At 34.9% G+C, this 27,098-nt stretch overlaps 1 protein-coding gene across 6 annotated transcripts in view; it reads right to left on the reverse strand.

Annotated features, from left to right (window-relative positions):
- Positions 1–3,674: 3,674 nt before the first annotated feature.
- Positions 3,675–27,098, reverse strand: part of Vrk1 (VRK serine/threonine kinase 1) — a 79,163-nt gene continuing 55,739 nt past the window's right edge. For 5 of the 6 annotated variants that reach the window (XM_076847976.1, XM_076847979.1, XM_076847981.1 and 2 more), the window contains 6 exons: positions 26,893–27,025; positions 26,009–26,129; positions 25,656–25,714; positions 22,224–22,402; positions 8,391–8,481; positions 3,675–4,084 (listed from right to left, as the gene is read on the reverse strand). In XM_076847976.1, coding sequence (XP_076704091.1) covers positions 4,053–4,084; positions 8,391–8,481; positions 22,224–22,402; positions 25,656–25,714; positions 26,009–26,129; positions 26,893–27,025 — 615 coding nt within the window. In that variant the 3' untranslated portion in view covers positions 3,675–4,052. The remainder of the gene's footprint in view (positions 4,085–8,390; positions 8,482–22,223; positions 22,403–25,655; positions 25,715–26,008; positions 26,130–26,892; positions 27,026–27,098) is intronic. The other variant, XM_076847982.1, reaches the window with a different exon arrangement.

Raw genomic sequence — 27,098 nt, forward strand, 5'->3', positions numbered from 1 at the left:
CAAAATAAATTCCACACAGGCTGCAAAATTAGAATTGTTAAAACAAAAAGTCTAAAAAAAGTCACAGTAAATACTTCTGATTTCAGGATAGAAAATATTTTAAAATGGTGGCAAAATTATGATGAAAAGATCAATAGATCAAAGCCATAAAACTAATCTTCATGCTGGGTATAGTGGCGCATGCCTGTAATCCCAGGGTCTCAGGAGGCTGAGAAAGGAGAATCACAAGTTGAAAGCCAGCCTCAGCAATGGCGAGGCACTAAGCAACTCAGTGAGACCCTATCCCTAAATAAAAATACAAAATAGGTCTGGGGATGGAGCTCAGGGTCCAAGTGCCCTTGGGTTCAATCTCTGGCACCAAATAAATAAATAAATACTAATCTTTATAAAAACTAAAACCACATCCAAGAAGAAATAAATAGGAAAAAATAAGTCAGCAACAAATAGGACAAAGGGTTAATTAATAAGGTCATTATCATATAAACAGTATACTAACACAACAAGGAAAAAAAATAGAATGATGGAGCTGGGAGTGTAGCTCAGTGGAAGAGCACTTGCCTAGCACATAGGTGTGAGGCACTGGGTTCGATTCTCAGCACCACATAAAAATAAATAAATAAAATAAAGGTATTGTGTCCATCTACAACTAAAAATAAAAGTTAAAAAAAGAAAACCTATAAAAAAGGAAAAAACAGAATGTCTAGCATATAAATAAAGAATCGTTCAGGTTCACTAGCAATCTAACAAAATTTACCTTATCAAATAAAAATAACAATGTCTTAGTTCGATCTGGTATAACAAATTATCAGATTTGATGATTTAAACAACAGACATTCCTTTCTCACAGTTCTAGACATCGGGAAATCCAAGTTCAAAGTACCAGCAGATTTACTCTTGAGGAGGGCCATATCCTGGTTTTTGCAGATGGCCACGTGTTGAAGAGAGATCATATGTCTTCTGTGGGCACTAATCCCTAGAGGGGCAATGCCCTCATGACTTAATAGGCTCCACCTCCTATTACCATCACTTGGGAATCAGCCTTCAACATGAATTTGGAGAGGACACAAACATTCAGTCCACAGCACTTAGGATAAAAAAAACCGTAAGTTTTAGGCTCTCCAATTTACTGATCAAGGCATTAATGGATAGACTTTTATAAAATAATTTCAGAACATGTATACATTTCAGTCTTTGACCCAGCGGTTCACTTTTTTAAATCTAAGGAAATATTCATACATGTTGACAAAGATTTCTACCCAATTTTGTTCAAGAATTATTTATAATGTATCAAAAATGAAAATAACTTCAATGTTAAATATTAGGGAAACAGTCATGAAAGCATCATAAACCCATGAGAAAAAAATTAAAACATAGAAGTTATATTCATAAAGCATCTGTAACTACATGAAAAGTATTTCATGGTAGTTTTAAAAAGAAGAATATTAGCTTTACATAAAGTATTTAAAGTAGATAAAGTGTATAGAAAAGTTTAGAAGAAAATGTGTCAAAATACTGACAACATTAACAGTGGTTGCCTGTGGGTGGTAGTAAAGCTGTTTTGCCTTTTGACACTTGTCTATATGTTTTCAACGTTCTACGACAACCACAGATTGTTAACACACCATGATAATCAGAAGAATACAGAACACTGAAAATAGGATTTTAAAGAATAAGAACGCTCAATGGCATATAGATAGATTACACACCAACACATAAATTATTTATATTTCAACACTAATTTACTGTTATGGAACTTAGGTCTTTAGATGCACACTTAATTAATTCAAAGAAATGATCAGGGTTTTATAGTTCTGCTATACTGGCATTTTGTCTTCAGAAACACAAAGAAGAACTGTTGAAGAACACCAAGAAGCTACTTTACACTGGGCTTTAGTTAGTTATCAAAGACTTATCAGCTGCTTTCTAGAAAACACACAGCACACATAAATTCTATCATGTGGGACAAGAGTTTGGAACAGGTGGTGATCCTCAACAGACTAGAAAACCTCAGCTCACTAAGGACCCAAGAAAATGGCAGAGAAAGCAGGACACAGTGATGTTATGACAGATTAGAATATGGAGGCTAGACTGTGGGGGGGAACAAAAATAGGAATCCACTTCTTTCGGATTGGAAAGAAAATAAAAATAATGCAGGATATTGGGGGCGGGGGGGGGGAGAACTAAAGAACTGTAAAGGGCAAGGAAAAACGCTTACCACTGAATGCCAAGTAAGTTGCTTAGCCACTTCTTAAAAATAAAGGGTGGAAGAAAATCCAGGGCACAGTAGGGAATAAAAGAATAGCAGAACAGGGGCTGTGGCTGATACATCAAACTGGCTAGCATGGATAGTAGTTTTGCATTAACTTCTGTAGCCCTGCCAATACAGTAACATTCGAGAAAATGTCAGCACTTGTTTAAAACAATATGTGATGAAATATTTGTTTTCTTAATGTTTAACCAACACGTTTTGCTATGTTTTTGTGTTTTGAAAAATAAAAAGGGCTACAGCATATATACAAAAACACATCACACACATTTTATCCTATTTTAAGCATCAATGTGTTTAAAACAGAACTTGAGAGTTGATTTAGGTGTTACAAATAAACTTGGGCCCATAACACCGAACAGTACTAAAATCCAACATTCTACAGGAAGCAGGACTCCCTGCCCAAAATTTAATTCTCTCTTCTGTAAAGACACATAATTTGATACCTTTGGGAGGCATTAAAAAATTGATTTTAAAAAACTGTGCAGATCTGTTTTGCATTGAAAAATATCTGCCCATTATAGGGACAAATACTTCACATGACAGTTCTACACTGGACAACCAAAAGTTATTGTCTTTGGTTTGGTTCAGTTTCTCAAACTAGGTACAACCTTGAAAATTTTTGGTATGCCATACCCCACCTGTATTATTACAAACTTATTATGTTTCTATATCAATTCACTTTTTAAAAACTCAAATATCTATTTTAGGCTTGTCCTGAGCTGTAGAGAAATCAACATCTTAATGTGCCAGTAATATTTTGAATACTTGTTAAAATACTTTAACATTAAAATAAGACTGTGTCCACACACTACTTTAAAACACTGAATATGCTACAGGTGATAAGGTGTTCTACCCAATGGAAAATATGTCTGATCCCAATTTTCTAACAAAGTAAACTTTGAGAAATATATCTTGGAATTATTCATAAATATTAAAATTCTGAGGTTTTGTTCCCAAGACACCTTAAAATCTCTAATCACTGAAATTTTATAGTGCTTGGTTTGATGTACAAATATCATTTGCTACACAAATAAAACTTGTAAGAAAATCATCTCTTGCGAATGAATATATCCGATAGACAGGAGTTCCTTAAAGGCAACCAGGCTCTACACAATCTGTGACAGTGTCCCATGTGATCATTTATCCCATTTTCTTGTCAGATGGCTTACATACTCATACCATTCTTCTATAATCTAATTTTCAAATATGTGCGTTTTCTCTCTCATAAATACACTGTGCCTACTGCATGTTTTTATAGCCCTTGCCCTTGTGTGCACCTCATGTCTCATACAGCAGGTGCTCAATAAACATGGAGAACAACAACAACAACAAAAATCAATACAAACCAAACTTTACCACCACAAAAAACAACAACAACAACAAAAAAACATATTTATACCAAGCAAATAATGAGACCTTTATTTTAAATTTTCCTTAAAAATGAAGACTCCAACAAACATTTCTGTACACTCTGAGAAATGCACAATGATTAGAAAAGTGTATTTTCATAGTAATTTTTCTTCTATGTACTCTAAAACTTCATGCACACACAGACTGAGATAGCTTAAAGAGCAAACCTGAAGAATTTGGAATTTCATAAACTAGTCTTTAATAAACTGTACAAGGGTTCAATTTAATTTTAAAAAAGTTTGTTTTTCAAAGACATAGGTATTTAATTATTATTCCCACCCTTCAACACTCCCATGAAAATAAAACTTAAAACAGAAAAGGAGAAAAAAAAATCAAATGAAAAGGAAAAAAAAGTTGGTTCTCTGCATTTGATTTACTTCTGGACTTTCTTTCTGGTTCTTGAACCTTGAAGAGAAAATCAAAGAAATTTAAATCATTAATTTATATAAGCAAAAGAACAAACGTACAAATACTTCTATTAATACTTTAAAAGCTATTAATACTTTAAAATCTAATCGACTCTGATGATCGGTTTGTGGATGAAATCTCCACAGAAGGTACAACTCAACATCTTAAAAATCTTAGAAAATTATGTTAATTCTTTTAATATGTCAAAAAATATGCTAGCAAAGTCTATCTGCATTAAGAACTCTTCTACTGGTAAAAACACATCCAACTTACATTGGTACTAAAATAGTTCTCCCCCAAATTTAAAATACTGACCCCAAATGTAAATAAACTACAGCAACAAACACTCACTGCCTAGGGGTAAGTGAGAAGGCGAAGCATGCCAGGGATTTGGGGTTTAAAGTTTCACCTGTGCTCTTTAAGTACCAGACTAGGTTTGAATAAAAACCTTTCTCACTGGGAATCAAGTGGGAATCACACGGCTCCCAATCAAGTGGTCTCCTAGACAAGCATCATGTCTGATGCTGTTCAAAGTCTCCAGTGTCAATCCCTGGCCCTCCACCCCAGCTGAAAGAAACAGGGCTGCAGGAGGCTTGCTGCAGCCAGGCCACACTGCCTAGTGCTGCCATTTCCTTCCCAGGCCTTCTACTTCTCCCTAAACAGAGCAATGGCACCAGAGTGAGGCACAGCCTTGCAATTCCTGATTCATCAGTGAACACTTTGAACAGCAAAGAGATCTACATTTCTTTTCTGAAAAGGACACAACATGTTCTAGTCTGGGACAAAATTTCTACCATGTATATAATAATAGTCTCTTACTATTAAAGGTTTCTTACTGAGGGTTTATTTACTTACTTAACTGGAAGATCAATTTAAAAAGTAACATGTTATTTCTGCAAGTTACAGTTTATTCAATTACCATACATTTCAATTACAGCAAACTTTAAATTTATATTAATTACCCTTTTTCTTGTCACTTAAAATACACAGTGTTTGAATTAAAAATTTGAGATTTTTTTCTTAAGTTTTTGTGATATAGCCTTCTATTAAAATTACACCATAGCAGATTTTTAGGTTTGTATTTCAAGAATTTTTAAATTAATTTTACATCAAAAATTGGAAGTATTCTGGTTGTGAGATTGACAAAATGATGTATCACAAAAATCAAGGTCAATTGATTAATCAATATAAATCAATAAAAAAATTTCCATAAATTTTGAATTTATGGACATAGTACAAAGAACAATACAGCTATATCCAAATAGCACTATTCTCATTAATGTCCTAATTTGACATTTTGCTCTTAAATATTACTGCTTACCAGCTTCGGTCTAAAGTTTCTCCCAGCAAATCAAAATGCTATTGCTGCCCTGAATTTATTATGTAATTAGTATGAAGCACCTTGGAGACTCTGTTGTATTATTAATTCAACATTTTCCCTAATACTCAATTCTGATTGTTGTAGAATAGTCTGTTTTCTTTTCTCTTTAAGTTAAAACATAATTATTTTCACAATACACTATTAATGACGATAGGTCATAAGATCTGTGTAAAATCTGGTATTTGAAAAATAACATATATTAGTTTAGAATACTCTTCTATAATTGTATAATGAAGACAGTAAAAAAACAAGTGGGAAACTTCTTTGTAGGGTGCCTTTAAAAACATGTATTTCTTGACCAGTCATTCGGAAAAATCTCAGGAATGGATAAAAACCCATGATAATTCAAAAATAACACCAAGAGTAATCTCCATTTTATGAACAGGAGGGACATGGTATACTAGCCATAAATATCATGGTCACATTAACTAATTTTTAGTACAATTCTAAAATATTGGCATGGTTTTGAAATGCCAGAATATACACTTTTTTTTTTTTAAGGTTTATCATTCTGTAAATGGGGAAAATTACTTGCAGCAAATAACCAAATTTTCTCAATTGGTAAAAATTATGCCTTGCATAAAAATAAAAGGATTAGAGGCCTCTGTTCTTCTTGAAAACCGCCCCATCAACCCTCTCTTTTTCTGAGAAAGCCCCCACAATGCCCGTGCGGAAAGCTTTCAGAGTACGTTCTCACACAATGGACCCCCAGCTATTCAAAATGAGCTTAGGTGTATCAAGAAAATTATACACGTTTTTAAAATGGTCTAAATAGATATTAAAGGAAAGTTGCTCCCATTTTGCTAGGCACAGCATTCTGAAAGATCACACAGTGAGAAAAATCTCTTACCATATTGTAAACCATAAACTGTGTTTGAAAATAAAATTGTTAATGAAGAAACTGACATTTCTAAAGCTGCTGTTAGAGGTACCTATTCTTGAAACATGATTATGACACAAAACCTTAAAGCCCTAACACAAAATTCACTGAATTGTATATTTCTTTAAAATTTTTTTTTTTAAAAATCAGACTTACTCCTTCAAATTACATTAAACTGAGAATACACACACACATACACATGCATGTTTATTTATATGAGCCTATAACTTTTTTTTCCTTCTTTTTGCTCAAAAGCAAACACATTTTACCATTCCAAATAATATTTCTCTTAAATGAGTATTTTTAAAGTAAAATACCTTGACTTGCACTTTAGGCGAAAAATGAATTACAATGGGAAAATTTTTTAAAAAATTAAATAAAGCAATTCAGAGTTTTATATGAATAAGGGGAAATTTGATCATTTTTTAATCATCTTAAGTTATATCAAAAAATCTGAACTGTTCTCCTTAAATTATCTATGAGTCTAGTCTCTTTTCTCATTAATAAAATAAAAATATTAATATATTTTCTTACAGGAAAAACTATCAATGTGAGGACCTTACATTAAAATTTCAGGCACTAAAAACATTTTTCATATTTTACTAGAATTTAAAATCACTTATCTATCAAAACCAATACCTCTGGTGCTCATTAAGCCAAGTTCAGGTAACAATGGCCTGCAGGCTGTTAAAAGAAGCCCAAGTCTTCCCACACACAGCTGTGACTCCACCTGCAAGCCTAAGTCTTACTGGGCAGCAGCCTTAACTAGAAAAATGCACCCTTCCTAAACCAAAAACACCAGTCTTAAAATGTAAGGGATTTTGAAAAGTAAGCATATTACCCTATCTTTATCAGTGCTCCTTAACTTGGTTCCCACTCACTGTCACAGGGGCTGCTGCTAGCCTCTAGCTGAGATAGGGGTCCATAAGTTGCTCCTTGGGGCACCTCACTTCCTAACAACAAAATGAACAAGACAGGGGAGGAGGGAGGGAAAACAGCAAATAACAGAAAAAAGGGGAACTACTTCAAAACCTTTAGCCTCCAGAGTGAAGTTATAGACTGCCTCCTCAGACACCTCATGGTTCTCAGTTAATGCAGATATGCAGATATAAAGAAAATGTTAAAAAAAATCAATCAGGACAAAGATGACTCTCTCTGAAAGTTGAATATTTTGCTTTCCATACACAGACACCAGGGAAACTATCAAAGGGAAAAGTAAAATCCATCACTGCCTTGAGTCAATAGGACATTTATACTATAATGAATTTTTTACCAAAAATAAGCCTTTGCATTAGAAATCAAGAAATAGTCCAGAGTCAACAAATAATAAAAAGGTAATGAGATAGGAGAGAAATCTTGAAAAAAAAGTTTTTCTGGGCAGAACTGACTCTCTTCCTCCCTTACTCAGGCAAACATCTCTACTGAAACCTGGAGCACACTGACTGCACATGTGAGACAAAGTCCACTGAGTCCTGCCCTTGCATATGCTGCTCTGCTAATGTCATTTCTGGAGGTATTCCATTATCAGAAGTGCCTTCAGCCCAGTTTATCAGCCACCTAAGAAATTACTTCAGACCTTGCCTTTTGCCTCAAGGGCTTTGAAAGCTGACAATGTAATGCTTCTTCCTTGCCTCCGAACTTGAGAGAGAATTGGCAGGTTTCATGGGAACTAACCAGGCAAAACTCAGCAAGAAGTTTGCAAATGTGCTAAGCCAGTACTGACTCCTGACCTTCACTTTTCTCTCCAGGTATGTGTATCAGTGGGAGGGAGTGGAAGTTATTGGTCGGAGAGTTAAACGAGTTCTGGCCTCTACCTCCTGCCCTTTCACAACAGTTCTGCCATTTAATTGCTTGGTGCCAACTCCCAGTCCCAACTTTATGACCAATGTTAAGAATAAATAAGATAATGTGTGCATAGAAGACATTGTGATATGTGCTATGCATAAGATTTATATATTTTGTAATAAAATCAAAATGTTATATAACCCAAATAATGCATCTTTGTGCCTAATATAGAAGGTATGCAAAACTGTTCAACTTACGGGTTTGTGCGGTCTCCTCTGTCTGTATATTTGAGCATTCCATATCTTCAACACTAGATTCAGTGCTTTCCTCTATCTCTTTCTTTCTCTTCTTACATATAAAAATAGAGAGATGCAGTCTGATTAACTAGTAAATATACAAACCTATCATAAATTAATAATTAGTATTTACATGAATGTATATCAGTGTGGCTGTGTCAAAACATATGGGAAGAATCTTTATAATTTCAGGGTAGTTATTACATAAGAGAAGGAATGGGAAGTGGAACAAAAGGGGAGTAAGAGAACTTCCGGCTATACAGTCTGGATGATGGGCATACTTGCTCCATCCACCTCAAAGTTTTCATATTTAATATAGTTCACCGTTGAAAGCTATGTTTGACCATCAGGATGATCAAAGAAACTCACTTTCAAAATGAAACGTTTTACAAATTTGCTGTCACCACTCAGGCCAATGATAGTCATGCTTCACACTTTCAGATGTGGCAGGGGTGGGGGCTGGAAGGGGAAGGGTAGCTACTTGAAAAATGGAAGAATACACACCTTACCTCACATATTGTGTCAGTGGTTACACAACACCAATACTGGTGATAAAATCATACTCATGAATCAATAATGACAAACTTTTAATAAATTCTCTTTTTTAGAGTACTTTTTAAATAAAAGTTTAAATATTAAGGTCCTAACCTTTACTGTGAATGAACAACGTTAAAAGTATGAAGCTTTCCTAAACTTTCAAAAAACACTATTTATCTTCCAGGTTGGGTGTTACTTAAGAGTGTTACCATCCATTCTTCCCAAATATTCATCCAATTTCCTCTTATTACATTCTATCATTAAAACATTTTTAGCTAATCCAGTCCTATGTCAAGTTTTTAAGTTACTTAATATCTCTCTATATAATTAACAAGGGACATTTGTCAAGAGTATAAAATGTATTTTTTATAACTTTGTCCCATGTAGTTTCAAACTTAAATGGGTAAAAATCCAAATTTTAATTCAGAGCTTCTGTAGGTTACTTAAAATAAGTTTGTACCATTTAGGAAATTATCTGATATGTCCCAAATTTCAGAGAATCACGATGCACCAGGATGTCCTCACTTATATTTCCTAACAATTAATATGAAGTTAGACTCCATCTCAGAGCGTTCCTTGCTGCGGGCCATTTTGTATATCGCTATAAAACAAGATAATACCTGCTGACAGCACATTGTTCTGTCTCCTAATGGCAACAGTGGGTTCTTTTCCATAGAGAACTACATGAGAAAGCTGAACTCTATTCAAGCTACATCATCTTAAACCCCACAAATGGTCAGAACTGTTATTATCTAGGTATTAAAATTAATCCCACTGTTTCAAAACATGCTTAAGATGGCTGTGGAAAAAGATCAGAACTCAGAGACACCCACCATGTCCCTAAAGAAAATTCTTCACAGATACAAAAACAACAACTTGACTAATTTTAAACTTTAAAAGGCATTCATTTAGCCGATTTGTATATGGAGGTATTGTTTCTCAAAAATAGCTCTAAGAGTGGCTATAACTTCACATAACTGATGAGAGAAGGAGAGAGTGCCTTACATCTTTCTTTTCCAAAGTGTTGCTTCATGATTACCATCTAAACCCTGCTGGGCTGAACAGATTGGTTCGATAATTACATACAATAACTGCAGTGGGCAGGTAACCTTCGGCTGGCACAGGGCAGCTCCCCCGTGAGAACTTCCATATGCAAGCTGCACTGATGGAGTGCATTAGGTGCATCCTGCCTGCCGGTGCACAGGCCTGATTAACGCCAGCCAAGACTCCAAGGTTAGCATGTCAGCAGATTTGTGATGCATTAGGCAGGAATAAACACAGACACTTTTGTTCGTTCAGACCAAAATTAAGGAGGAATATTTCAGTACTATATTGCTTTCCACACAGGAGAGAATGCATTTTCCAGTTTGGGGAGGGCAGATTTTTAAATACTCATTATAAAGGGAGCTATCCAATATTTTCTACCCAAGAACCTAGAGCATTCATCTTATTTTCAAGCTTATTTAATAAAAAGGAGCTTTCTTAATCTCCGTGCAGGTAAATTACATAGGAATGAAAATCAGACAGTATTCAACTAACAAAAGAAACACCTGTGCTTCAAGACTGGATCTACATTTTGGCCAGGTATTCGCCTGCCCAACTTTTCTGATAACTGTGATAGCAAGGACCAATGGTCAAAGACCAATGGAAAAGGCCAAAGTTCTTCAAGTTTAATAGTATTTAAGTATGTTATTCATTTTATAAGGCGATGAGTAAAATTCCAAAAACTTGCTGTAGGCTTTCTTCCGAGTATCTCCAAATGCCTCCTTTCATGATGTGTCACCATGCTTAGGTTTCCAGAATCACTTATAAAATACACTCAGAATAGGGTATTTTGGGAACATCATATCGTTAAAATTAGGTTTATTTCAAAGGGCATTAATATACATATTACACATTATATTTCTGAGTATACAAATATTCTAGGTTAAAATTTAGTTAATTAGGAGCTTCTCACTTCCCATTTAGAAAAAGGAAGAGAAACCAGCTAAATAAATTTAGACTGATAATGTACTGATGGTCTCAACACTGACTGGAGACCAATAAATCTGTTTCAAAGGAAAAAAAGAACAAAAATCTTCAAAAACAAACCCCTAGACCAATTCTCCGCTTCCCAAGTCAAGCACCAAAAGATTACCTCCAAATGCTCTTGGTAGTCTCTAGGAAAAGTCTATCAGACCCACAGCTACATCCAAAGGAGACTTGAGTGCCCTGGCAGTGTTGTTGGGATTCCCCTCCCCTTATTCCAAAATCATACATATTTATTTTTATAACAGAATTGACAACATAATATTTATAAATGTTTGGTATTGCGCATGTGTTAAAGAACTCTGAATATAAATTATGTGACTGCTCTAATTATTTAATCTTATTTGATTAAGTCCATTTGAAGTCATCATGCAAATATAGACAATTTACAAATTATTATTATATTCCTTAATAATAACTAAAAATAGGATATTCATTGCCCAAAAGTATCTGAAAACAATGAAAATACAGGATGTATTTTCGATGAAGGGAAAGCAAATCCATGATTTAAAACACAACATTTACAAACTAGAAGACTTAGTTAAAATCCACTGGACAGACAGGAAAAACTGGGGAAAGAAGAAAGCCAGAGGAAATTTGCTCAGAGTTTCTCAGTTGGCGGTGGCAAAAAGACTAGAACTCAGAGCTCCCTATCATTTCCGCAGAGCTATGCTGCCTCCCTATGTGACTTTTTAGTATGGAGCAGCAGTTTCCCATTGTTGTGACTTCAATGCATTTTTTCCAAACAGGTACAGTGCACAGATGTGTGTACTTCTTGATGATCTTCACACCCCTCTGTAGAATCTTCCTCCTATGTATGGCTCTTCTTGGGAAAGAACTGTTTTGCTCATTTTTCTAATCCTTGCTGAACTTAGCACAGGTTTGATACGTAAATATCCATGGATGTTTACCCACAGAGCAACTAGTCAACTAGTGTTTTAATAAAAAGATGATTTCAATATCTTACCCTGAATCTCACAAAAACTGTTATTATTTGAATGGACATTAAATAATTACGGATATGTTGTAAGAAATGCATGGAAAGATTAAATATAATTATAAGATATAAAAAGATGCTAAGCAGGTTAGGAAATAAGTAAGTGACTTATAAAGAAGGACATGTGAATTTGAAGAATAATCTAAACATATTTTGCTAGAAAACATTGAAGTGCTTTGCTCTTTTAAATGAGCTCAGTGATAGACTGAAATATTAAAAATTTTCTTCTAAAATAGTACTGATCTCCTTCTGAACACAGGCAAAGAGTACAATGTAATCCCACTTACATAAAATTTCATTCTGTGAGTATCGATCCATGTGTAAATGGACCCACACATGGCTTCATAGTCAACCCTTGATTTTGTTTGTTTCATTTGTTGTTTGTTTACATTTAGATCTTTCTCCTGTCAACACTTTTAGTTATCTACTCTGGAGGTGGGAAGAGAAAATGTAACTCAAGTAATGTGCTAACTATTAGCAGTTCTGGGGAAAAGAGTTTAGTACTTGAACTAATAAAGAAAGTTGATATTCTAAACTTTGTTATAAGTTTAGAATATCAACTTTATTAGTTCACATTATCTCACTCTTTAATACCATGAAGAATTTACTATAATTACCTGAAAATTGTACACTCAAAATTACCACTAATCCATGAGAGCAGCTAAAAATACAGATGCATTTGTAAAGTCTGTCAGAACAAGTAAATGAGAAGACACGTGGGTGGCTGTCGCACTGCCTGGTCCCTCCATGGATGAAACACTGGTTAGTAGGAGCACTGTTCTCACACCCAGTCATAACTTGCCTACCTCTTCTCTTAAGGCCTACTGTATTCCTTTAGTTTGGCCAACTGATAGAGAAAGCTGCTTCAGAGCCTCCGGCATGTGTTCTGGTGTTAAGGAACACAAAAGCTGAGAAAATACCATGCCTCGATTGCATGACCTACGGAAGAGTGCCAGGCAGCAGAATGTACTCTCATCAAAATTTCATATAACAGCAACCACAACCTAGAAAGATCTTCCAGCAGCACTTCTGAAACCAATAAATCCAACTTATTGGCAACAATGGCCTTTTCACATAAGGACCATGCAACTTCAAAATGAGCAAACTTACGGTAGTTTAACAAGCTAAAAGATGTTTCCAGAGATTCAATAAATCAAGCTCTATAAGACTAATTTGCCAGAATCAACAGGACATCTATTCGTCACACCACTGATGTCAAAAACTTTGAGTGAAATTAAGATGTTTTAAGGTCAATTTATGGAGAAAGGCAAATGGGTAGCTAGCATGTCTTCATTACCTTTAGGATTATGCTTAAAACCAAGTACTTTAAAAGAGATGGGGGTGGGGTGGATTTTTAAGTACCTTGAGTTTCTATGACCCCCCCCCAAAATGCTCTATGAATATATATGAATGTATAGTAATATTGCATGACCCAGGGCAAGTCACTTGGCCTCTTCTGAGACTTAGCTTCATCATTCTGAATGGGTGTGTCTCATGTATACTCTACAAAGTATACATAACCCTTGCTGAGTTTAGCACAGTGTTTGACACATAACTACCTACATATATTTTAAGAAAGCATAGAATAATTTAAGTCCTGACAGAACACAGAGTACTACACGAATGCTCAGCAACAACCTAAAGTTTAAAGTGTTGATGTCCTATTACCAGTACCAATTCCTCTGGAGAATACCCAAAATAAGAATTAATAAAAATAAGGTGTTGAAAGCTAAACCAAGGAAGCTAATATTTATATGAAAAAATACTTCAATGAAAACCTAACAGTATATGATAGTGGGAATTTAAATGATCTCAAGTCATTTGTGAACAAGATTCTTAGAAAACATAGGGTTATAGTAGAATTACTATTTTTAAAGAGACTGACTGATCTTCCTTCAATAAATCCATGTCTCTCAAACACCTAGTCCTTAAACACACAGGCAGAAGACAGCAGACAGAAAATTTGCCTTGTGTCAACTGCTAGTATCCTTTACCAATCAACAGCTGCAGGAGGAACTCCATTAATTTGACACATGCTTTTAACTTAAGTAAGATGGAGCTACACTTTGGAGTCTTTATTTCACAGTAATCACCATTTTCTCTTTCATTGCAAAATCAACCTTTATCAATTCATAGTCATTTACTATCTAAAATGATCTACAGCACATATGCTCACCAAGCAAAAGGTAAGCTGAGCTTCATTCATATGTATCTGATACCTACTTCATAAACTGGACATTTAAGAATACACAATCTTAGTTCTAAAGATGGTGTTAAAAGAGATTCAAAAAAAAATTCCATGTGTTATTTTCTTATCATCAAGAAAGCAGAAAGATGAGAAAATTTAAATGTGGGCAAAATAATTATTACCACAGTAATAATGTAGTTAACATTTGCTGCACACCTAGTAAGTGCCTGCTGCGGCTCTAAGCACTTAGTACACCTCTTCTAATCCTCATAAAAATCTTAAAGGCGAAACAGAAAATCTCGACACATATACACACAAAAAAATCTTTAAAATCATCCCTCATTAAAGACAAAGAAATGTTTTACATTCCCTAAGAACTTGCCATAGTATCAAAGAAACATGGATTCATTTTATATTGAGCATATCTTATAAATGCATTCCCTTCATTACTTCAACAAATAAATCCTCCATCCCGTGAAACACTTAAGGCATTTGTATGATACAAAATTTCTTTCTATAATCTCTTATAGCAAGGTACTTATTATACACAAACATCAAAACAGGGCATGTGTGTATCATTGCTTACACAGAAAAAATGGTCAATGAGGCTGTTAATGAAAACTACATTAACAGGTTCACAGGCATTCCAAATTGGGCTCTAGAATGCAGTACTAAAACTAGTCAATCAACAAAAAATATGATCAAATAACAGACAAATATCTGGGAAATCAAAGAGTCAAAAAAGATACTAAACTCTAACAGAGAATTAATCTCTATGCCAAGAGTCAATATAAAAAGCTTATAATTGCTATTCTCCAAGAGACTTAGACCATTACAATAGTAAAACAATAAGATGAGGTGCAAAGAAAGTAACAGTTTCCTTAAAATATGACTGGAAGGGAAGTTGGGAACGCAGCTCAGTGGTAGAGCATGCTCCAGGACAGGGGATGGAATTTCAATACCCCAAAGAAAAAAATATATATGACTGAAAACAAGGATGGATGAAATGAGTGAGCTAGAGGAAGCCACAGACCCACCCAGAATAATGTTAAGGACAGAAAAGAAAAATATGAAGAAGAGTCAGGAGATGCGGAGGAGAGAGCTAGCTTCCACAGTTCCCAAGCTCCTCCAGCAGGAGGTCCTTGGAAGGGAGATAAAAGAAAAAAAAGCACATACATACATGCCAAGATCAAGTTTGCAAGAGTTTAAAGATGGGTATTAAGTGTTTAGACACGAAGGGGCCACCAGGTATCAGGAAAGATATAAAATACACACTATTGGGAAATTCAGAATGCCAGGACAGAGAGAAAATGAGAGATTCAACACTAGAAAAAAACAGGAATCCAACAAGAAACGGAACCAACAAAACTGGATGCTAGAAGATAACAAAGCAATTTCTTCAAAAATAAGAAAACTATACATGGCCAAATAACTCAACTAGAACAAATACAGACAGGATTTGAAAAGTTACCACTCAAAAGTTCTTTTAAAAAACTTAAGTACTTGAGGGCTGGGGTTGTGGCTCAGAGGCAGACTGCTTGCCTACCATGCATGAGGCACTGGGTTTGATCCTCAGCACCACATAAAAGTAAAAAAGATACTGTGTCCACCTATAACTAAATATAAATATTTTTTTAAAAAACTTACTTGAACATATACTCTGAAAACTGATTCCAAGGGAAGGGACAAAACAAGAAAAAAAGTTAGTAACAAAAATATCAGTAAGACTCATCAACTTAATGATACACAGCATACAAAAAAACAAAAACTACAACTAAAATCTCAGACAACTCTAATATGAGAGATGGTTGTGAGGAGTTAAGAGAATTCATTCTTGTGGAAAAAAGACTCAGACTCTAAATGATCACACAAAAGTTAAAATGTTTTTAAAAAGAAATGACTGGGGACATTTGGGGGATAACATCTCACAGCTTCCTCCCACCTAAAACCTGAAGAAATGTACCCAAAATAACCACTAAATATTTCTGAAATATTTCAGTTACAAGCAGAAGTGGAAGAACTTCACAGCTCAACCTCTGAAGGTGATGACCAAGCAGTTTGCCAGAGCCTTCCAGGAAGCTTCAGGGAACAAAATATGAGTGAACACCATTCTCAAGTTGTCCACCAGTACCTCTCAATTAGAAGGCAAAAAGTCAGCCAGCTTGGAAAACAAGACTCTGAAAAGACCCTGAAAAAAGGAGATACTTCCTACTCCCACAGACCCACCAAGAGCAAGACCATAGATTCTGCTTTCCTCCCTCACCAGAGAAAAAAGTCTGGATAAAGAAAGCGAAATAATAGAAATCATAATAGACTAATTATCTTCAACAATAATCAGGGACTCATCAGATAACAAAAAGAAAAAGAAAGAAAACATAAAGAACAAAAGCCATGAGGCGATATGGTAATGTGGGTTACTAAAAATGACCCAAGTTAATGACTCAAAATTTTGCCTCTTAACTAGGAAGAGAATGGAAGCAACTAAGGGTGGGTTGACCAAACAGTTTGGCTATGGCTCACCAGATTCTCCTCAAACACACACCCTTAGACAAATAAAACAAACTAACAATACTGAGTCCTCAAATCAAAACTGTTAGGAAAAAAGAAAAACAGTCTCATAAGATGGGAAAGTCCAAGATTAACAAATTCAATAACCTGGCAAATCCAGATAAAACTCCCTGTTCAATATGAATAAGATCAAAAGAAAAAGCATGCCAATGACATCAGAGCACCAAAGGACAAAAAGAACTCTCTAGCATGCAAACAACTACTGAAGGCTCCACCCTGAAAGGAAATGTCACCCTCGAAAAGGAAGGATAGTTTATAAAATGCATCAAAAGCTAAAAAGATGGAAGAAATGACTTTTTAAAACAGGGGAACAAAGGCATAAGGAGGAAACTGTAGAGTAGAACAAAAAACAGTCATCATCACAGTACTCACATGTTAGAAACAGGAAAAACAGCAGAACCAGCAGATGCCTGAACGACACAAAGGAAAGGCTTGAATTAATCCCAGAAACTCAGAAGAAATAATAATTAAGCTGTTAGAGGAAGATAGAGATGGATGATGTGTAGGATGCCTCCAGACATAGAAAAACCACAAACACAACTGAGATAAATGAAAGAACATCTAAATAAAGATAGGGTCAGCCATGTTCACAGAAGAGAGCACTGCTGCTGGACGAGTCAGTACACACATGTGATACTACTGACTCAGGAGGCTGAAGCAGGAGGACCACAATTTCAAGACCAGTCCAGGCAACTTATCGAGGCCCTGTCTCAAAAAAACAAAAGGGGCTGAGGATGTGGCTCAGCGGTAGAATGCCCCTGGGTTTCATCTCCAGTTCTACGTGCGTGTGCCCACATACACACACAGTTTCATACATGCACACCCAAAAAGAATACTATAAAGGAGACAGTTCTTACCAAATAGATCTATAGTCATAATCTGATTCTAAAATTCATCTATAAATGCAAAGGGACCAAGAATGGCAAAGACAATCTTAAAGAACGACAAAGTTAGAGGACTTACACCAGCAGATATAATCATAAAGCCAGTAGCTCAAACAAGTAATGACACTAGCACAAAGAACAATAAGCAGGCCCATGTGCAGAAGGGGGTATCCAGAAATAAGCCCCAAACCTACAGCCACCTGAGTGCTCACTGCAGTGGTCTTTTGGATAAGTGGTTCAGGCTGTGGGTTGGGAGAGACACATACTAACTCATACCATGCACAAAAATCTATTTCTGTTAAATTATAGACCTAAATGTGATGAGTAAAATTATCTTCTTGATCTTGAGGTAGACATAATTTCACTAAGTAGAATACAAAAAGCACTAAACAAAAAGACTGATTAACTGGGCTTCATTAAAATGAAAAACTTATTTATCAAAAGGCACCATATTAAAAGAATGAAGAGATAAACCACATATTAAAAGATAGTGTTGTACACGTAGTACATACATACCAAGTGCCTGACTTTGACAAATTAAAAGAAAAAAATTTTAAAGGAGAAAAGAATCACAATGCACTTCACCAAAAAAGGGATAATAAAGGCCAGTGAGCATATGAAAAGGTGGTCAAAAACCAATATTCTTCAATGAAATTAACTTAAAACTACATAAAAGTCAGTTCACACGTTAAAATGGGTAAACTGAAGTATAAGGCTATAGCTAGTGTCAGTGAGCAACTGGAACTCTCATAGATTTCTGATGGTAGCATAAACTGAGAGCAGCTTTGGAAAAACTACTTGGCAGTATCCACTAAAAAAACTGAACATAAATAAACCCTATGCCTCAGTAATTCACTACATATATACCCAATATGAAATATCTACATATGTTTCCCAAAATAAATTATAATAATGTTTGTTTTAAGTTGGCTTTTGTGTGACTGTGACCAAAATACCCAACAAGAACAGCTTAGGGGAGAAAAAGTTTATTTTGGGCTCATGGTTTCAGAGGTCTCAGTCCACAGACGGCCGACGCCACTGCTCTGGGCCCAAGGTGAGGCAGCACATCATGAGAAAAGGACCCAGACGAGGAAAGCTGCTCAGCTCATAGTAGAGTCAGAAAGCAGGGACGAGGCACATAGGCAGGTGAGCAGGAAAGATGCACACTTTCAGTGGAAGGCTGCTGCTCTATTCAAATCTTTGTACCCTGCTCCAGGCTGAGCACCAGCAGGGGTTTAATTGACAATAGTTGATAAGTTTTAAGAGAAACTGAAAAAAAGGACAACTAGTACAATACAATTGAAAAAAAATTTTAAAATGGGAGGTAAAATGAGGGACGGGAAAGAAGATATGTGTAGATCATTCATAGGGATTATATATACTGTCAGAAATTGAAAAAATAAAATACAAATTTCATGGCCATACTCTAGATCTACTAAAAAATTCCCTAGGGATAAAAGTCAAGCGAGTCCAATCAACAGCCCTTTCTTTTGAGTTGGGTAAGCAACTTAGTCAAAACGCTAGAAGAAAACAGCTAATGGAGTTATTAGCATTCTTTTAACTTGCTGAGTTCTTTCCAGTAAATTAAGCCATTCTTTAAGGATGGACCACACATTATTGACCTGGGCAGGCCTACAGACTTAGCTCAGATCAGGTACATAATTTAGGCAATCTACAATGACTATTGAATGTTCATTTAAGAGTGCACACTAACTCCAATAACTACTGCAATGTACATTCTAATGAAATTGTTTAGTTCTAATCAACAATGAAAATCTTTGGGCTTTGTACTCTTTAAGGGCAGATTCATACTTGGCCTCTTTCTTTTTCAGCCTTGCACCATTCCAAAGTTCTGGGCTTTAAATAAAACTCTTTAGCTATTGGGAAGAACATATTTTCCCAAGTAGACAAATTTCTTATTTAACTCCAGTTTGCACATACATTTCACCATAAAAGAACATGGTTGCAAGACTCAAAAGAAACCTTACTTTATTCCATTATTAATTTATTCCTAAAAATTGTACCATAAAAGATATCTCTAGTAACCCTACAAGAAATATATATTGACTTATTTAAACTTACCCCTTTCAAAGAGAGACTTCTGATAAACACAAAGTATATATACTTTTTACTTCCAACAATTATGACAAAGGAAAAGAGGGAGCAAATATACTAATTATAAGAATTAATAGTGTTTCTAGTATAAAGCACCATTTTTAGTTTTGAGTCTCCTGGAAACCAGAGCAAAAAAAGACAACTGAATTATAGGCCTTACAAAAAAGAGACAGAATACTAGTTTCTCAGAGAAAGCTTATTCCCCCCCCCCCCCCACCGCCTCAGGGAGATGCCAACTTTTCTATCAGTGGAACACTGCTTTCATTTGTTTTAGTGGGGGCATTTACAATTTATTATAAGAAAATGTTTTCAGAAAGAAAGAAAAAAAGAAAGAAGGGAGGGTGTGGGAGCAGGCAGGCAGGCTGGCTTTTTAGAAAGTGGTATCATCAGACCATTTCATCTCACAAATGAAAAGAGAAAAAGTGAGAACTAGTTAACTCACTTCAGTTGCATGGATATCAAGCAGTTTCATGATCTTATCTAAACTAATCTTAACCTGTAATAATATCTTTTTGCTATATAGAATAGCCCTGGGTCAGCAATGGGTATTGAAAGGGGTGGGGCACGGAGGGAAACAGTAAACTAATGAAGTAAACCTCCTCATCGTTCAATTTGGCATACTTTTTTTTTTCATGCCTTAAATGAAGCTTTAAACATGTAGAAGATGGTCCAACAAGAAATTTCCAGACCTGTGACCCATCCAAGGACACAAGAGAATTATAAGGTCATAGAACACAAATTTTATCCAGCATGTAGATTCAAACAACAGGGATTTGCAAGGAAGGAGGAGTTACTCTAGACAAGTCTTACTGTAGGAGAGATCTTCTCAATCAGCAACAATTCAGAAAACAACACTACAGGAGCTAGCTGTAAATATTAACGCAAAGAAATCTGTCCTAATCAATAAAACGCATGATGTATGTTTAAACATGTGTGCAACAATGAGTTTACTATCTTAATGAAAAATTTCACTCAAGATTTCCACTTTACCCTCTTCATTTCAATCCTGAATCTGGCTTTCAGGCCATTTGTAGACCACAAATATGGAGTAAATGCAATTAAGACAAACTTATGAAGGAAGAAGAAAAAAAATGTACACATATGACAACACACATGCATATAATTCCAGACTCTATAATAAAATTATGAAAAAAGAGACCAGCTATTCGCCAAAGAAAGTAAAATTCATGAACCAATTTTGAAATCCCTATTTCCTTTTTAAGTTAAAGGCTTAGGAAAACCTTTTAATAGGATGCTTCTGATTTTAAAAGAGAGGAAAATTTTTTCAAGCTTTTTTCTAATAGTTTGGAGTCTGAAATTACCAGAGAAATATATTGGGATTTATAGAATTAACAAGAGTAAAAACAGCCAATAATTTGAAAAAATATTTTTCTTCTAAATGTAGTTTCCATTTCCTTATTTAAAAAAAAAGCTAATTGATTTTACTAAATAATTTCAGATAATGAAGAAAGTAAGGTTATCAATAAATAACCAACAGTAAATTAATAACAATGCACACCTATAAAATCTAAATTTTTAAGTGATACCAAGAGCTCTTTACATGCTTATATAATAATTCCATGATAGCAGGTTATTATTTCTTCATATTTCCAAAAAGTAATCCCCTTTATGCAGATACACTTGACATTTCTTTAAAGAGCAAAACAATGTTAAAATACCAAAACTTAAAAAAAAGGAAGTTTTTGGGCTAGGGATGTAGCTCAAGCGGTAGCAAGCTTGCCTGGCATGTGCACGGCCCTGGATTTGATCCTCAGCACCACATTTCAAATAAAATAAAGATGCTATGTCCACCAAAAACTAAACAATAAATATTTAAAAATTCTCTCTCTCTAAAAAAAAAAAAAAAAAGGAAGTTTTCATCCAGGCGTGGTGGCACACACCTATAAACCCAGTGGCTAATCCCAGCAAAAGCAAGGCACTAAGCAACTCAGTGAGACCCTGTCTCTAAATAAAATACAAAACAGGGCTGGGGATGTAGCTCAGTGGCAAGTGCCCCTGAGTTCAATCCCTGTTACAAAAAAAGAAGAAAGGTAGGAAGGAAAATTAAAAAAAGGGAAGTTATGCCAACTTTCAAATGGTAAACACTTTTCCTCTACCCATAAATAAGATCAACCCTAAGGGAAGACTTGAGAGAAAATAAAACATAAATCATTAATTTAGTGTTCCATCAATATCCCACTGCCAGACACCAGTATCTCAAGTTAAAATCATTTTAGATATTTAATAACTTGCTACTGGACATGAGAAATATATAAATATTTATTTTTCTACAATCCTGTACATACTGTTATGTTGTCATAAAAAGAGTTTTCCTTTGCATAGTGGTGATAAACATTTAATTGCCAAGCAATCTGTTATTTTCTTCATTTAGCTACTGTTTTACTTTCCTAAAAATCAGTATTCATTGCAATTATGATCAGAAGAAGCCTGAAGGATAAGTTAATAACAAAATTCACCTTTGTTGCTGTTTTTGCTTTCAAACCTCCATTCTCCACAACACTGAGGTCCAGCTTGCCATCATCCTTACTTCCTATAGCTTTTAGTCCTTGCAAAAGTATATCACGTAAATTTTGATAAAGAGGTTTTTCTGTATAGTCCAGTAATTTCACAGTTTCCATGTATTTAGCAATTTCCCCTGAAAGAATAACACAACCATTTCTAACTTTTAATCACAAATATGACATTTTTTCTCTTACTCCTAAGAAAATGATTCATGGTTATAGTAAAATCAAAATGCAAGCATATGGACACCTTGTTAAGATATGAATTTGTTAATCATTTGTCCAGTGAAAGTATGTTTTTCAATTCAGGAATTGTCAGGCAAAATAAAAACATATTTTTAATTGTGAGAAATAACAAAAGAGAACATAGACTTAAAATTTAAATATGCATAACATAACTGTAGTCTTCAGCCTTTAAAAAAAAAAAAAAAAAAAAAGAACCTAGAATAAAATTCTGGAACTAAAATGTCCTTAAGTACAACAAGCATCACGGCCAATATTTTTTGGGCATGGAAACCAATATTACTATAAAATAGAGCAGCATTCTTTGTGTTAATAAAAAATAAAACACACCAAAAGCAATTAAAGAAAGGAACAAGAAGGCCCAGTTTTTCCATAAAAATCAGCTTCTGGTTTTTCTGCACTCTGTGGCAGAACCTTATCATAAGAATAATTCCTAGAAGATCAGCATTGTTCGACATTCAAATTCCTTCCAGGGCTAATGCCACACATACAGTTCTTTCCCCTGACCCACAGACCCACATATTCCCTACCTCACATGCTGGTTCTTAGATATGTAATTGTCCCCTCGAATCCCAAATCGAAACTCCTAACCTAACCGAAAAACCTACTCCCTGCAGTTTTCCCCGTTACTGAGAATTCCATCCCGGTTGAGGCCAAAATCTGTTTTTCTTAAATCTCTTCCTCTTCTTCCATTCCACATCAATTCATGGAGGCATTCTGTCAGTGGTACACATACACACTCACTAATTCCACTACTGGAACGCCCGGGGCCCAGGTACTCTGTGTAGATACTTGGGACACAACAAGAAAAAAATCCCAAACTTCCACTTTTTTATTCTGAAAAAAGGGATCTACAAAACACCTAAAACAAACATCACCGGGTCTGGCAAAATACTGAAAATTTTCCCTGAGAGAGAAAAATGGAAAAGATCTAATTTTACTACTTCTATTTAGCATTACTGAAAAAAAATCATACATTTTTTTAACCAATACAGTAAGGAAAGAAAAGAAACAGAAGGCATAATAAACAAAATAAAAAATATAAGTCTTCAGCTGCAAACAACATGACAGTACATGTAAAAGAATCTTCTACAGAATCTAAATTTTTTTTAAAAATCTAAAAAAAAAAAACTACTAGAATTGGTGAATTTACAAAGTCACAGAGACAAGGTAAATATATTATAAAACCCATTCTATTTATAAAAAATCAGTTGGAAAACAAAAATTTTAAAACATACCCCTTTAAAATAACATTCCAAAACATCAAATGCCTAACATAAATACAATGAAATATGAGCAAGATTTTTTTTGTAGGAAAAAGCTATAAAACCCCATCAAGAGAACTGTAGGACAAATTTAATGGATATATTCCCCATATTAGTCAAATGGAGGACTCACCACTAATACAAAGATGTCATTGTTACCCAAACTAATCTAAAGAATCAATTCAGTCCCAAAGCTCTAGCAAGCTTAGTGCATGATGTACATATGTAGAATTGACAAGGTGATTCTAAAATTTATTAATTAAATGCAAAGTGCCAAGAATAGTAAAGTCAAGTTTAAAGAAAAACAGTGCAAGAGGATTTAAACTACCAGATTTCACCAGATGCCAAGATGTAAGATAAAGCTACAATAATTAAGAGTGTAGCTCAAAAATAGACAAAAAAACAAATAAAAGAAAAAGTTCAGAAATAGATCTATACCTGATTTATAAGAAAGTGGCATCAGAGGGAAAGAGCAGTCTTTTTAAGAAAGACTGCTGGGTAAACTCCATACCAACCTGGAAGTGGAGGAAAAAAAAACTGACCTCTTATAGAATACACAGAAGTCAACTGCAGGTAGACAACATACCTCTATGTACATGCAATTGGCAATCTGTAACTATTGAAAGTTAGAAATGACCTAATAGTAGAACATATAAATAACGGTATATAAACATAATGGAATACTACAGAAATGAAAATGAACAACTACTCTTCAACATGCAACAATGAGGATAAATTTCACAAATGAAGCACTGAGTGAAAGAAAAAGGATATTAACAGAACTAAACGCTAATTTCATGAGGGCAGGACTTGTATCTATTTCATTCAGTGTATGATTCCATTTTTATAAATCTCAGAAACAAATCTTTGGTGTTAGAAGTGAAGCCAATGAGGACAGGTTAACTGGTTGGAGGCACAAAGGGTAATTCTGGGAAAGCCACATTATATCTGATGTGGGTGGTAGTCTGCAATGTTAAATAGCATAAATAAATAGGACAGACATTTCTCTGAAGAGGAGGACAACTGAGCAAAGGCCAGAAAAGACTTCTGCATATATGATGTGAGAGAGAGAGAAAAAGAGAGAGAACAAGCACACTTGTCCCTCCTCCACTGCCACTTCCCTTGCTTTGATTACTATAGCCTCAGAATCTGCCCCTCTATAGTGTGTCACAACAGAAGCCAGAAATTTCCCTTAAAGTCAACATCACTATTTCTCCAAACCTTACACTCTTGCTCAAAAAAGGACATATTTCTCAAATCCACTTGGCATCATGTCCCTTCGGCCTAGAACACTAACTATTCCTCAGCCTTCCACAGAGCTTACTCCCTTACTTCCTCTGAAAACTGCTGAAATGTCCCCCATTCAGTAAGGCTGTTCCTGATCTCTTTATGCAAAATTTCTATCCTCCTCCCCACTTTATTACCTCTCACATCTCTATATCCTAATCCTATTCTCTGTTTTCTTATTGTTCCAGAGTACTGACATGAGGTATGATAAAATTCACTTACTTGTTTACTATCACTCCCAACTAGAATGTGAGCTTCACAAGGGCAGGGTTTTATTCTGTTTTGCTCAATGATGCATATCCCAGTGCCTAGAACAGTCCCTAACCATACAACAAAGACTCAATGAATACCAGATGAACAAATGAGTGAAATTGCTTCTTTTCCTCAAAGCACTGAATAATTCAATGGAGCATAAATATTCACTTGCAGCTCACCTCTGAAAAGGGAAGTGCTTTTTTAGGCGAGCAGACTCAGTACAACGTCCCCACTTAAAACACCTATACGCTTCCAATAGAAGGCACTTCACAACACCACACCTCCTTCTTTCCAGAAAAACAGAACCCCTATGAACATTTAAGAAGTCTTTTCCTACCTGGCTTGTTTTTCTCAGGAAAACATTTCTCCATCAAATCTGAAATATTTTCTCTGTATCTGTTAAAAATTAAAGAATGGGTCATTGTTTGAAGCTTGAAGTCACAGAATATTGTTAAGAGTTAGTTAACAGTAACGGGCACATTAAGCAACATTGAATTACATCCTAAATACTCTCACAGGCATTCTTCTAAAATAAATTGAAGTCCAAGAAACTTTCCTGTTCAATAAGTACTTTCTTACTTCCAGATTAGTATCATTTAAAATTACAGTTCCTATTGAGAGATTCTGACCAAGAAGAACATTTGCCCTATCATGCTTCCACCCCCCAAAATAACTCAATTTGTTCTTTACCTAATTTTGGAATCTCTAACATAGTTAGGATCTTTCAAATTATCCTCCCAGGGGAGTTGGCCACTAAGCCACTGAATCATGCAATAACCAAGTATTTCCAAATCACCACGTCTTGATGGGGCTACAAACACAAAAGAAGAAAATTAAGCATAATAAAATAACTTTTATTTCAAATATGTGTGTGTCTATATACACCTATATTATGTACTATATATGTATATATAATATGTATTATATAAAAGCATATATATTACATATACATATATATAGTACATATATACATATACGTATAATACATATAGTGCAATAAAGTAAAACAAGTATTACTGATAAACCCTAGGATTTCAAACTAAGTCTATACATGGAGGAAATAAACTATAAAATCATGACACATTTAATATCGTCTTTGGAAAGCCTGAAGATACTAAAAATGTTAAGAACTGGGTGTTTGAGACTCTCCAGTGTTCGACATAGAAAATATAAATGACTGCAGAAGAAATAAGCTTAATCCGTGACAAAATAAAAGCTACCTGTTTCTAATATTGTAGATGAATAAGAAACTTACAGACATTAGAAAAGAAAACAAACCAATTTTTCAATTAAAGTTATTTAAAACCAAAAAGAAATCTTCACTGGAATGAAATGAACTACCTTGCCACTGCAACATTCTCGGACATCTTGGAAGGATAGGACATGAGAGGGAAGAGAACACACGAGGGCCATGTTATATAACTGTAGAGTCTAACCTCTGCCCTCTTTCCCCATCCCATTCTGCCTCTTTAATTCTCATCTCCCTGTTTATATTTATGCATAATTAAGACTCATGTAGGAATTCTGTTGAAAACATTAGCAGCGTATTTCTCATTCAAATACCGAGGACATACCCACGCCATTGTGTGCATCAATGCTGGTGAATTCAAGAGTGCCATCATGACATCTTTTGGGGTCCTCTTTGTATTCTTTATGAACTCCTTCTGGACAGTACCGATAAGCAAGGCCATAATCTACCAAGTAAACCTATAAATTTCCAAGTACCAAGACAAATTAAAACCAAAATCATTGTAACTATACTACTTTGCTGTACAGAAAT

Source organism: Callospermophilus lateralis, chromosome 3, assembly GCF_048772815.1.
Source record: "Callospermophilus lateralis isolate mCalLat2 chromosome 3, mCalLat2.hap1, whole genome shotgun sequence".
NCBI classification, from domain to species: Eukaryota; Metazoa; Chordata; class Mammalia; order Rodentia; family Sciuridae; genus Callospermophilus; species Callospermophilus lateralis.